Source organism: Moschus berezovskii, chromosome 2 (assembly GCF_049115385.1).
Source record: "Moschus berezovskii isolate FMDL1 chromosome 2, NW_MosBer_1.0, whole genome shotgun sequence".
Classification (NCBI taxonomy): Eukaryota; Metazoa; Chordata; class Mammalia; order Artiodactyla; family Moschidae; genus Moschus; species Moschus berezovskii.
In genome coordinates, this window is record NC_142461.1 from 133,446,565 (window position 1) to 133,460,991 (window position 14,427).

General features: G+C 36.1%; 1 protein-coding gene across 4 annotated transcripts in view; it reads left to right on the forward strand.

Moving 5' to 3' along the window:
• Positions 1–14,427, forward strand: part of PMS1 (PMS1 homolog 1, mismatch repair system component) — a 120,974-nt gene that overhangs the window by 78,080 nt on the left and 28,467 nt on the right. For all 4 annotated transcript variants that reach the window (XR_016035966.1, XM_055398493.2, XM_088830826.1 and 1 more), the window contains one exon: positions 12,201–12,317. Coding sequence is in view for 3 of the 4 variants with exons in the window: in XM_055398493.2 (XP_055254468.2) it covers positions 12,201–12,317 (117 nt within the window). In the remaining variant the exon portion in view is untranslated. The remainder of the gene's footprint in view (positions 1–12,200; positions 12,318–14,427) is intronic.

The window sequence follows — 14,427 nt, forward strand, 5'->3', positions numbered from 1 at the left end:
TGGGGGCGGGAGGAGAAGGGGACGACGGAGAATGAGATGGCTGGATGGCATCACCGACTCTGTGGACATGAGTTTGAGTGTACTTCGGGAGTTGGTGATGGACAGGGGGGCCTGGCGTGCTGTGATTCATGGGGTCGCGGAGAGTCGGACACAACTGAGCGACTGAACTGAACTGAGAGACTTCCCTAGAGGTCCAGTGGTTACTACTTCACCTTCCAGTGCAGGGGGTGTGGATACAGTCCCTGGTCAGGGAGCTGGGATCCCACATGCCTCATGGTTGAGAAACCGAAACATAAATACAAACAATATTGTAGCAAATTCAACAAAGACTTTAAAAATTGTCCACATAAAAAATTCTTTTAAAAACTTTAAGAACGTTTAGTAGGAGACTAACAGAAAATGATAATTCTTATGGCATTTGGAGAATGGACCAAATTGTGTTTTGTAGTTGTGTAATAGAACAAGCTGGTTCTGTAGTCCAGGCGATTGCACAGAGTATGTATAAGAGGGTATGGGCAAGAAAAACATTTCTGATGTAGATAAGATTTGATTCGCAATTGGAAATAATATTTCTTGCTTTAAAGACCACAAAGAGTATCTACAGTCTCCCTTTGAAAGTTATGCAAAAATTAACTTACGTTTTCAAGTTTTTACTTAAATTTTTGACTTTTTTTAACATGAATCAGAAAGTATGAAATAGGTAGAATGAAAAAATATTATGCATACTGTATTCCAGAACATGAATATAAAATAAACAATAAGCAGAGTAAAGTAGGCATTAGAGATTTTATTTCTTTTTCTTAAAGGGAGAGGGAGTGGTCTTTATTTTTTTTTCTTTTTGGTTGTACCATGGGTTTGTGGGATCTTAGTTCCCCGACCAGGATTGAACTTGGGCCCCCTCATTGAAAGCACCAAGTCCTAACCACTGGACTTCCAGGGAATTCCTGCATAAGAGACTTTAAATTTTGAATGTTCTAAATTTTACCAATTTTGAATTCTGGGCTACTTAGTAAGAATCAAATTAAATTAATGCTTATTATGTTAATAGAATGTGATATCCTTTTAATAATAGTATTGGTATTATGATGGAATAACAACCTAGATAGCATATTAAAAAGCAAAGACATTACTTTGACAACCAAGGTCTGTCTAGTCAAGGCTGTGGTTTTTCCCGTGGTCATGTATGGATGTGAGAGTTGGACTGTGAAGAAAGCTGATCACCGAAGAATTGATGCTTTTGAACTGTGGTGCTGGAGAAGACTCTTGAGGGTCCCTTGGACTGCAAGGAGATCCAACCAGTCCATTCTAAAGGAGATCAATCCTGGGTGTTCATTGGAAGGACTGATGCTAAAGCTGAAACTCCAATACTTTGGCCACCACATGCGATGAGTTGACTCACTGGAAAAGAGTCTGATGCTGGGAGGGATTGGGGGTGGGAGGAGACGGGGACCACAGAGAATGAGATGGCTGGATGGCATCACCGACTCTGTGGACATGAGTTTGAGTGAACTCTGGGATTGGTGATGGACAGGGAGGCCTGGTGTGCTGTGATTCATGGGGTCGCAAAGAGTCGGACACGACTGAGCAACTGAACTGAACTGAACTGAATGTTAATTTTACACCAAACTGAAAACATTCAGCAATAAAGTTTCTATAAGCTTCAATAGCTAATGTTGTTATATTGCCAGTATAAAAAGAATCTTTTCTTACATTGTCTTTTTCCCCCTGTTCTTTTTTGAACCATTCAGTGCAAATACATGTCCAAGAGTAGGTAGCAATATATGTAGATCCAATTACATTAACTAGTAAGACCATGGAAGTAGTTAATACTTCTGACTTTTAAGAGATTGAAACATGAACTTCTTAGTACATCTCTGCAAATAATTTGCATGAAAGTTTGGTTGCACGCTTCACCAATATATATATATGATTTCATATTCTAGGAGTCACCTTTGCTCAGGCAGTCTTATTAGCATTACAGTTTTTGGTTCATTGTGCATTATCTTTGTATAACCTGCTTTTTCCCATTATCACAAATTGCTTTCACAGTTGAGCTTTACTAATACTGAATATTCTCATCTAGCTTCAGATAGTGTATGTCAATGAAGTAGAAACAGTGATAAGATATATTTGGGTAACTTCAATCAATTACATGGTATGCATGTAATAAAATATTTTTTATTGAGGTGTTTTTGCTCTGTCATCATACTGACTAGAGTCAGATTCTTACTTGGCACATCCAGATGCTCCAACTTTGTGTGACCTAGATAGAAAACATATGGGTGTGTGTGCGTGTATTTTTAGCACATGTTAAGCTATCAGCCTAATGGCAGAATATATGAAAAACTTCAGAAAATGAGCAGATCTGTATTTTAGAAAATAATACAGGATTCGTGACATGGTGGGGAAAGCAAACTAAAAACTTTGCTGTAAATAATGTAGCATTTAAAAATTCTGTTATTTTCTATATCCTTAGCTTTTAATTACTACCTTTTATTGTTTAGTTCTTTAATAATAAGTCCGATTTTTAAAATGAATCTTGATTGCCTAAGTAGTAGTGAAACTTTAATTTATTGGCAGACTTCTTTATTGTTAGCTTAACTGTAAATACTTAGAAAATGCTTCTTAATCAGTCCGCTTGATCTGATGCAATAACTGCCCAGTGTTAAATAATGCTCTGGAACTACTAGCAGTATTTACTTAATTTTTTTTCCACATTCAGTGGTTCTCATGTTTCATAGCTTGTTTAGAACCCATTTCCTCAAGTGATCATTTTACAATTCTGTATACTGACTGGTTAGCAGGTCAGGCAGTGCATTAGCATCTTTGCATTAATCAGCAGCTAAGATTTATATCTGAGGCGTCGCTAATACAAGCTGAAATACATAATATGTCTCCATTAGAAACAGCACAGGTTTTAGAGCTGTATTAAGTGCAGGAATTTGAAAACATTCGTTTTTTGAAATATTTTCATGTCTACTCATTTAAAATACATTCTGTATATATGTATTAATCACAGAGCTAGCATAGCTTTAAAGAGAGAAATTTTCTGTGAATAAGTTTTTATTGCTCAGCTACTCTTTGTTAAAAATAACTTGTGATATAGGAAGTGTGAAGAAGTTGACATTTAATTTCTATACAGTTGCAGATTATCCAGAATCTTAACCACTTTCTCTTGTTTCAAGCACTGTTCCTTAAATCAGCAGCTCCTGGCTGGCTTAAAATAATAGCCATATGCAAAAGCCAGCACCTCTTTGTTTTTTAACACTGACACACACGTAAACACACACAAACACAAAGATGTGTGGAGCAAATGAAAAGATTACAGTCTGGCAGTTTCTCAAAAAATAAACAGAGTTGCCATTTCACCTAGCTATTTCACTCTTAGGTGTATACCCAAGAAAAATATATGTCACACAAAAACATGTACATGAATGTTTATAGCAGCACCTTTCATAATACTCAAAAAGTGGGAGTAACCCACATGTCCGTAATAAGAGGCAATAATATTTCAAATGTATGTCCATATAGGAGAATATTAGTTAGCCATTAAAAAGGAATGAAATCCTGACAAATGTCCAGGACCAGCCAGCTTCACAGGTGAATTTTAACAAACATTTAAAGGAGAATTAACACTTATCCTTCTCAAACTATCCCCAATAATGGAAGAAAGAATGCTTGCAAACTCATTCTACAAGACCAGCCTCACCCTGATACCAAAACCAGACAAAAGCACTAGAAAAAGAAGAAAATTACAGGTCAATATCACTGATGAACATAGATGCAAAAATCCTCAATGAAATATTAGCACGCCAAATTTAGCAGTATGTTAAATGTATCATACACCGTGATCAGATGTACTTTATCTCGGAAGTACAAGAATGATTCAGTATCCATGCTTCAATCAGTGTGATATACCACATTAATAAATTGAAGGATAAAATTATATGGTCATCTCAACAGGTGCAAAGAAAGCTATTCACAAAATTCTACATTCAAGTATGATAAAAAAAAAAAAACCAACTCTCAACAAAGTAGGTACAGAGAGAATGTACCTCACCTTGATAAAGGCCATATAAAACAGTCTCATAGCTAGTATCAGACTCAAAGGTGAAAATCTAACAGATTTTCCTCTAAGATCAGGAACAGGACAAGATTGCCCACTCTCACCACTTTTATTCAACATAGGATTGAAAGTCTTAGCCACAGCAGTTAGATAAGAAAAAGAATCCAAATTGGAAAGAAGTAAAACTTTCACTCTTTGTGTATGATATGACACTATATATAGAAAATCCTAAAGATGCCCCCAGAAAACTACTAAAACTAATAAATAAATTCAATGAAATTGAATAGGTTGCAAAATTCACTTTCATAAATCTGTCCCATATCTATACATTCACAGTAAACTTATCAGAAAGGGAAATTAAGAAAACTACCCTATTTACAATTGCATCAAAAAGAATAAAATGGCCAGAAATAAATCTAACCAAGGAGGTAATAAAAAACTGTACTCAGAAAACTATAAGATACTGTTGAAAGAAATTGAAGACTACACAAACAAATGGAGAGAGAAAATATGCTCATGGATTGGAAGAATCAATATTTTTAAATGACCAGACTTCCCAAAGCAGTTTATGAATCAGTGCAATCCCTATCAAAATACCAATGGCATTTTTCACAGAACTAGAAGAAATAATTCTAAATTCTGTATGGAAACAGAAGACAAAATAACCAAAACAGTCTTAAGAAGAACAAAGCTGGAGTTATGATGCTCCTTGATTTTATGGTACTGTAGCTTTTATCCAAAGCTACAGTAATCAAAACAATATGATGTTGACATGAAACCAGACACAAAGATCAATGGAAGAGAATAGAGTCCAGAAATGAACCCATAAGTATATGGCCATTTGATCTACAACAAAGGAGATAAGAATATACAGGGAAAAGATAGTCTCTTTAATATATGGTGTTGGGAAAATTGGACAGCTACTTGCAAAAGAATCAACTGGACTACTTTTTCACACAGTTTAAAAAAATAAAAAGAATAAGACTTACATGTAAGATGTGAAACCATAAAATTCCTAGAAGAAAACATAAGCAGCACACTCATTGGTCTGAGCAATATTTTTTTGGATCTCTCTCCTCAGGCAGGAAAACAAAAGCAAAAATAAAGTAATGGGACTACACTAAAAAGCTTTGCACAGTGACGGAAACTATCAACAAAATGAAAAGGCTTCCTATAAAATGGAAAAAGATATTTGTCAACAGTATATCTGATAAGGTACTTAATATCTAAAATATACAAAGAACTCAACATCAGAAACAAATAACCTGATTTTAAAATGGCAAAGGGCCTGAGTAATTGTTTCCCAAAGAAGTCATATAGATGACCAACAGACACCTGAAAAGATGCTGAAAATCACCATTCGTCAGGGAAATGCAAACCAAAACCACAATGAGATATCACCTCACATCCGTCAGAAACAAATAACAAGTGCTGGTGAGGGTGTGAAGAAAAGGGAAACTTCATGCACTGCCGTTGGGAATGTAAATTGGTACAGCCACTAAGGAACACAGCATGGAACTTTCTCAAAAAATTAAAAATATACCTATCACATCACCTATTCCACTTCTGAGTATTTTTCCAAAGAAAAAACACTAACTTGACAAAATATATGTACCCCTTTGTTCATTGCAGCACTATTTACAATAGTCAATATATGGAAGGGCCCTAAATGTCCATTGACAGATAAATGGATAAAGGAGATATAGTATGTACACTTTGGAATACTACTCAGCTGTGAGAAAAGAATGAAATCTTACCATTTGCAACTATATAGATGGATGTAGAGGGTTTTATGCTAAGAGAAATAAAACTGCGAAAGAGAAACTATGATTTCACTTAAATGCAGAGCCTAAAAAACCAAAGACCACACATAACAAGCCAAAAGACTCATGGAGAACCAACAGGTGATTACCAGAGGGGAGGTGGTGGTTGGAGAACCAACAGGTGATTACCAGAGGGGAGGTGGTGGTGGAATGAAAGTTAAAGGAGACAACCAAAAACAGTGACTGTATAAGCTAAGTAATGCTAATTAACTTGATTGATTCACACTGAGTTACAGAATTTGTTAGCTTTATTATTTCTTTAGATCATATAATATTAATTATGCTAGCTTCTTCCCTGACTATAAACTCAAAATTCGTATATTTTACCCTTTTGTGCAAATTAAATTGTATCACTACTGCAAGATACTCCTGAGACAATCTGTAAGGTCTTCAGCATTGTGTAGCTAAATAAAGCTGGATTTTAAAAAAAGAATGAATTGCTAATACAATGATAAAACTTGAAAAAGTTATGCTAAGTGAAGAAACCATTCATTTATAAACAACTGTGTATTGTATGATTCCATTTACATTAAATACCCAAAATAGGCAAATTTTTATAAAGACAGATTAGTGATGGTCTCAGGCGAAGTGCAGGGACATGCGGAATGACTGCTAATGGTACAGGGTTTCCTTTTGCAATGATAAAATTGTTCTAAAAAATTAGATTGTGGAGATTTAGTTGCACAACTCTGTAAATATACTAAAAACCATTGAATTGTATACTTAAATTGTATCATGTGTCAATTCTATTGTAATGAAACTGTATTTTAAAGAAAAGAAAGAAAAACAAAGGCTGCTTTGGCTTTCCTAAAGTAATAGAGATCCATGTAGTGGTATGACAACCAGCAGTTTTTATATTTAAAAACAAAGAGCTAGTTTTCAACTCCATTAGGATTACTTTAGAAAAATGTATTCATTTGCTCACTCCTTCGGCAGATTGTTTACTGGACCCTTCCAAGTGCTTGACACTGTTTCTGGTACTGCGGATTCGGTCACACTCCTGATTCTCCCTCCTCTTCATGTGTAGTGAGTCACCAAGTCACCTCAAGCCTGTTTCATGTCCTTTAGCCTGTGTCTGCTGTCTGTTACTCTCAGCAGTGTGCTTAGCTCTGTTACCCGGGCCAGCACTTCTTAGCCACGGTGTTAATGTTAGTAGAATACTAAAGTTTGCACATGTTCTATCTTTTAAAAAATCAGAGAAGTAATCTTGTAAATGTCACTGTTACTGACTGGCATTCCACTGAATCTGCGCGAGTGGAAGAGGAAGCAGCACTGTTCCATCTAGTGCGCCAGAAATAACACACCATCCTCAGTGCCTGTGAGAGTGCTTTGTGCCTCTGAACCGCATCCATTTTGTATGTGCTCAGTAAAATTTGAGATTCTCTGAGTTGAAATACTACAGTCACATTTTTTAATCCGTATTGCTTTAGTTTAAGATCTCACTAAATCACTCTTGCCAAAGATCTTACTTTTTTTTTAATTGAAATATATTTGACATAAAACTATGTAATTTAAGGTGTATAGCATGTTGACTTGATACATTTATAATATTGCCATTGTAGCAGTAATTGCATCTCTGTCACATTAATTTTTCTTTTTAGTGGTTGGAGTAATTAGTTTAATTAGTCTCTCAGCAGGTTTGAGGGTTATAATACAATATTGTTGTCTGCATTCACTGTACTGTACATTAGATCACTGGGACTTATTTACTACTCATTGCAAGTCTGTACTCTTAAATAATATCTGTCCTGTCCCCCTAACCCTTATGCCCTGGGTTACTACCAATTTTACTTTGTTTCTATGCGTTTGTTATTAGATTCTACATAGGAGTGATCAGTTCAGTTGCTCAGTCATGTCCAACTCTTTGTGACCCCATGGACTGCGGCACGCCAGGCTCCCCTGTCCATCACCAGCTCCCAGAGCTTGCTCAAACTTATGTCCATCGAGTCAGTGATGCCATCCAACCATCTCATCCTCTGTCGTCCCCTTCTCCTCCCACCTTCAATCTTTCCCGGCATCAGGGTCTTTTTCACTGAGTCACTTCTTCACATCAGGTGGCCAAAGTGTTGAAGTTTCAGCTTCAGCATCAGTACTTCCAGTGAATATTCAGGACTGATTTAAGGGACTCTCAAGGGTCTTCTCCAACACCACAGTTCAAAAACATCAATTCTTTGGCATTCAGCTTGCTTTATAGTCCAGCTCTCACATCGATACATGACTACTACAAAAACCATAGCTTTGACTAGACACACCTTTGTCAGCAAAGTAATGTCTCTGCTTTTTAGTATGCTATCTAGGTTGGTTATAGCTTTTCTTCCAAGGACCAAGCATTTTTTAATTTCATGGCTTCAGTTACCATCTGCAGTTATTCTGGAGCCTAAGAAAATAAAGTCTCTCACCGTTTCCATTGTTTCCCATCTATTTGTCATGAAGTTTTGGGACTGGATGCCATGATCTTAGTTTTTTGAATGTTGAGTCTTAAACCAACTTTTTCACTCTCTTCTTTCACTTTCATCAAGAGGCTCTTTCTTCTTCACTTTCTGCCATAAGGGTGGTGTCATCTGCATATCTGAGGTTATTAATATTTCTCCTGCAATCTTGATTCCAGCTTGTGCTTCATTCAGCCTGGCATTTCACATGATGTATTCTGTATATAAGTTAAATAAACAAGGTGACAATATACAGTCTTGACATACTCCTTTCCCAGTTTGCAACTAGTCTGTTGTTCCATGTCTGGTTCTTACTGCTGCATATGAGTAATATCACACAATATTTGTTTTTGTCTCACTTATCTCACTTAGCAGAAAGTCCTCAAGGTCCAAAGATCTCTTTCCAACATCCATATCTGATCATGGCATTTTTCCCAATTAGGTTTGTCCGTTGAATCTGCACTGTGGATAAAAGAAACTGTAAACTTTTTTCTTTGCCTGATGTGCTAGGTATTTCATGATCTTCTTCTTGTCTGTCTATCTGTCTAGCTTCATCTCCAGCAAGGCATATCCTATGCTTTCATGCCTTTGCATGTGCTCTTCTACCGATCACAAATGCCCTTCCTATAACTTGTGGGTGTCAAACTCCTTTCAGGTCTCACCACGCACACAAGTGCTCTGTGAAGGAGACTTAGGCTTCATCTACAATGTTCCCACTGTATTTTGTATTCCCAGTTTTCATAATGCATTATAATTAATGCCTCACTCTCCTTTTGCATTTTTAGCTGCTTGGAAGCTGGGTCTTCGTCCTCCTATCTTGGCACTCCCAGCTTTTAGGATTCCCAGGAACCTCGTACAGAGTAGATGTTTAATAAATATTTGCTGAATAAATTTAGAAGTTTCTCCAAAAATTTTAATTTAACCAGAGCATCTATATATTACATGATGAAATTAAAGTTTAAAAATACTTAATATGACAGCCTATGTTTCCTGGAGCAGTTCCAATTTTAAAGAGTCTAGATTCCTGAAGTGTTAATGTAGCTACCAAGACATAATTTTTTGTTGAAAAATATACACATTGAAGCTATATGTTAATTTTAAAAATTTTTACAACTTATTTTTCTATTTGATTTCATGTACTTTAAAAAATTTTTCTAATTAAAGTCTTTTTTTCTAATTCAGATCAATTTCAAAACAATAGATAATGAAAAATTGGCATGTACAACAGAAAAATACCTAAATTTTAGTTCTGTCATTTTACTGTGCACCTTGGGACAATAACTGCACATCTGTATTTATATGAATATTAATAAATAAAAATTACTGGAAATTTAGAAATCCTTAGGTATAAGGATTATCAATAATCTTATCAGTATTAAGATTAGGGTTGGTACTGACAGACTATACTCTCAAAAATATTCTGACTCTAGGCTGCTGTGAGAGTAGCTCCCAATCTTTTTGGACTTCTGTTATTCTGGTGTGATTTCTTTGATATGGAGACCCTGCTTTTTACTCCTTGTCCTTCTTCTGACAGTAGATTATTTACTTAACTTTTCGAATGAATTTTTTAAATAATTTTGAGAACGTATTAGTACTCTCAAGAAACTGGAGATTTCATAACATATCACATATTCACACATGAAAATGCATTTGTCAAAGACACTATTTGAGAATTCCAAATTAGGATCTGGATTGGCTCTAACTTATTAATATCTTTGACTGGTGAGGAAAGAGATATTGGCAAAGTAAAAGTTTGGAGCCAGAAAGGTTAGCTGTCAATCATGATTTTTGGGTAAATAAATCTTTGAGCCTCAGTTTCCTCATCTGCAAAATGAAATGCTAATACCTGCCTGAAATGGTTGTGAAATGTTTCTATGATGGTAGTTAGTGCCTATGAAGTAAATTTTTCATAAATTGTAACTCCTACTTGCTTAGTATTAATAAAATCCTGGGAATAGATAAAAGGGTTTCCTGTTACACTAATTATTGGGTAATTTGTCTTCTTGAGCAGTTGTTACACTGTTTTCCCAAGGAGATTGGTCTTTGAGATTCTAAAAACAGAAGTGGCTTACAGGTGTACAGATCAAGAAGCAGAGTCAGGGACTGTTGTCATCTTATCTTTCACTACTATCCCCTGACATGCCAGTTAAAGAACAACATAAATTCATTTGCTTCCCCTTTCATTTTATTACGTATAATATTGTTAGTATTTTTACCTGCCTACATAGGTTCCTGGTTATGTTAAGGAATTCATTTGGCTAGGATCCTTTGATCTAGCCAGTCAGAGTGTCTCTCTTTTAAACTTTCTCCACAATCAGATGTTTAAATCAGTGTCATTTTGCAGATAACCTTTTGTGACGAATAATAACATTTCTACATTACAAAAAAAAAAAAAAAGAGGAAGAGAGAAAGAAAGAACAAAGGAGAACGTTCTCAATTCCCTCCATTTGATTCTACAAGCCTGCTTGTGTAAACCCATTTTCCCTCACTGCTTTTTATTCAAGTGCGTCATCAAAAGCTTTCCTTGATCCACCTGCCTCCAGTTATTACTATCCACTTTACAGCCAAACTTCCTGAAAGAGCTGTCCCTTTCATTTGTTTTCCGTATAGTCACTATCCAGTAACTAAAATTTGGCTTCCTTTACTCGACTTCTCTAGAACTGCTTTCACTGCTGATTGCTAAATCCTGTGGCCATGTCTGTCTCCTTGCGGTGAACAGTGGCTTCTTTCTCGTTTTGGCGCACGGGTTTCTCATTGTGGTGGCTTCTCCTGTTGGGGAGCACGGGCTCTAGGGCACCGGGCTTCATTCATTGTGGCACGTGGGCTTGTTAATCGTAGTGCCTGGCTCTGGCATGCAGGATCCTCGTGAATCAGGGCTCAACCTGTGTTTGCTGCATTGAGAGGCAGATTCTTTATCACTGAGCTACCAGGGAAGCCCTATCTCTTCCTTGAAAAACTTCCTTGGTCAGTGCACCACACTGTCCTGTGACTCTTCTTGCCTCTGTGGTCAGTGCTTTTCAAGTCTCCTCCTCTTCCTCTGCCTGACTCTTGAATGGTGATGTTTTCTCCTAAGCCCTTTACACATTTTCTTCAGGATTTAAGACTTCTAAGTGAATATATGTTGAATGAATGTGTCTATATATTGATGGTTTCTCAACTATAACTGAACCTCATTAACTGAAAAAATTTCAGTATGTTAGGACATGCGCTTCACAGCCACACTTTAGTGCTGTCTGTCTGGGCCGTGATTCTCTTAAGCTATCCTACTGCATGCTTGTAGTGAAAAAATACAAGTCCATTATTCAGCCTTTCTCTCTGTGAGGTTTAGCTAGCTTTTTCAAGTTCTCTGTATATAAATGGTAATTTTAAAAAACATGCATTACCCTAAATTTTTATACCAGGTTAACTGTTTACAGAAATTTTATAGAATTGATGTCCATCCTCAATAAAACAGTAATGTTTACTTGAAGTAGCAGTTTAATTTAAATACACACTGCAGTATATATTCTGAAGTTTAGAATCAGAAGGGGGAGAAAATTAATATTTAATGAAATTGTTTCATGCCAGACTCTGGCCTCTGTGTTTACCTACATCGTATATTTTCATCTTCCAACACTCTGGGAGATAAGTATTCTTGGTCATCTCGTAGAGGAAAAAAATTGAGGTTAAGGTAAGTTAAAATAGACTCTACACTGCATGATATACAGCTACTGAAACTCCGAACCAGACCTCTCTCAAACTGTACAGCCTATAGATACCTTATAAGTGATGCAGAAAATATAAACTAGGGATGAATGCTAAATACAGAAATAAATTGTGTAAGAACTTAAGTTTACTAAATCCAAGTTGTGCTAAAAGTTGTCTGTGTTGTTTTGTCCCTAGGCAATTATTTGGCAGAAAACTAGAGTATCAGATCATAAAATGGCTCTCATGTCTGTTCTGGGGACTGCTGTTATGGGCAATATGGAATCCTTTCAGTACCACTGTGAAGAATCTAAGGTATACAACAAGGACGTTCTTTAATAATTATAATTTACCACTGAAGCTGTTTAATTATTTCCTTTTTGTAGGGTTGAGGTAGCAAGAAGTGTCTCTTTAAAAATTTTAATGACAAAGGATGTTTAAGCTCACATTAAATCTCTTTTCCCTGCCCTACTTCCTGTTTTTATCTCTTCTGTTTCTTGTTTTTAATTTTAAGTATCATGGTTACATTAATTGTCTAAGTGATTTTCAATTTAGAATCTTCATCTCTTAGCTTTCCTCATTGAAAGAAATGGAGTTAAGCCCTCTTACCTTTGTTTTCCCTTTCCCACCTTGAATATATATCCCAGCTTTATTTTCTTGATCTGTCAGCTCTAGAGAGTCTGAAATATTTTATCAGGTTTTGAATGTGGTAAGATTAAGAAAATTTGGGTGAGCATTTGGAGATGAAAGAAATAAAGGCTGTACAACTATATTTTAGCATCACTGGTGTATGTTGTATAGATGGGAATGAAATTACTCAGACGGGATAGAGAGCAAGAAAAAGGGGTCTGATGAGACTAAGGGAGACTATCACCCTTATAGGCTGTAAGCAAAGGGAGAGAAAATCCCACTAAAGAGGAAGTTTCAGAGAGGTCGTAGAAAGTCCAAAAGAGAAGGCTGAGACAGTGTCATGCTTCCCAAAGGAGAGAGTTCCCATTAGTGTCAGGGTCTGCAGAGAGTCAAGTAGACACTTAGTAGAACTAAATGTCTGTTGGAGTTGGTCATTGAGCAGAAGCTAGATGATAGAAGGCTGGAGATGAAGGGAGGGAGAGAAGGGGTCATAGTTGAAGAGCAATCAGGGGAGTATTCTTTGTTTATATTTTGCCTTTGATTTTTGTTCTGCTTTTTACTTGAGTGATACTTGGGTATAGAATCTTATAAGGCCTATCTAATTTTTTATTTTGTTGCACTGATTTGGTCTCTATCAGAGATTTTTTTCCCCACAAACTAGCCTGATTTTCACTTTTTGTAACATTTTATAAGACTTTGCCATTTTATTTTAGTTTTCCATATAACTTACCATGTGTTAGTTCTTAAGGTTATCTATCTTAAGCCATTTTTAAAGCTCAGTATTTGGAAACAATACTATTTATTCAGTGGCCAACCAAGATGGTGTGGAAGAAAAACACTTAGCAATATTACTGATGTTTTCTTCATTTTAATCTTTATTCTTACCTATTCTGGTTGTTGTGTTTTTTTTTTTCCCATCAACAAGCCCAGTAAGTCTTTCAGAGGCTGAACAGCTCTTCCTGATGCTCAGCAGGTGCTTTAAGAAGGCTCTCATATTACTTGGTAAATTATGCAGCCATTTATAAGGGTTGTGAAGTTTTACAGTTAATTAAGTAGTTTCATTTTATGATGGATTATCTAGCTCTGTGTATTAGCTTTTTTTAATTGGCACAGTTTGGCACTGTGACAGTAATGCACTTAGTGTTCTAAAGTTGGTAATGCATCCATCTCCTTAAACACTTCCAAGGGCAGGGATAGCTGCAGACATAGGTGGCAGCCTGCAGCCTGTGTTGGTAAGGAGCCTCATGGTTTCTGCTTAACTAAAAATAGCAAATCCCCTGGCACTCTTGCTTTTTTAAACCTAAGCAGAAAATTTCTCATTATTACTGTTTCTTAACAGGTTAATAAAACATCTGAGTCCAGTTGTTTCAGATAAGAGATGATTATAAGCCTGTATTTTGAATACTTTGACCAAGATCATATTAGTAGTGAAGCCGGAGTTTAAACCATGTCATTCTGGCTCTATCCTGTATTCCTAACTGTTCTTTGTATTATCTCTAAAAGTAGGAGCATTTTCCTTGCTTTCTATTCACTAAATCTCTCTCCCTTCTCACTGGTATTTTTTCTAGGATCCTTCTTTATTTTACCCCTCCCTTTCATATATTTGTGAAATAGTTCTCTAAACAAAAATGAAGATAAAGTACAACAGTGCAATGTGTCAAAGAGTAAGAGATCTTTTTTCCCCTCAGTAATGAAAAACTAGTCAGATTGACTTCATGGCATACTCAAAGATAGAAACAGCTACTTCTTTACAGAAAATGGTGGGTGAAAGGAAAAGGATAAACAGCCAGAGGAA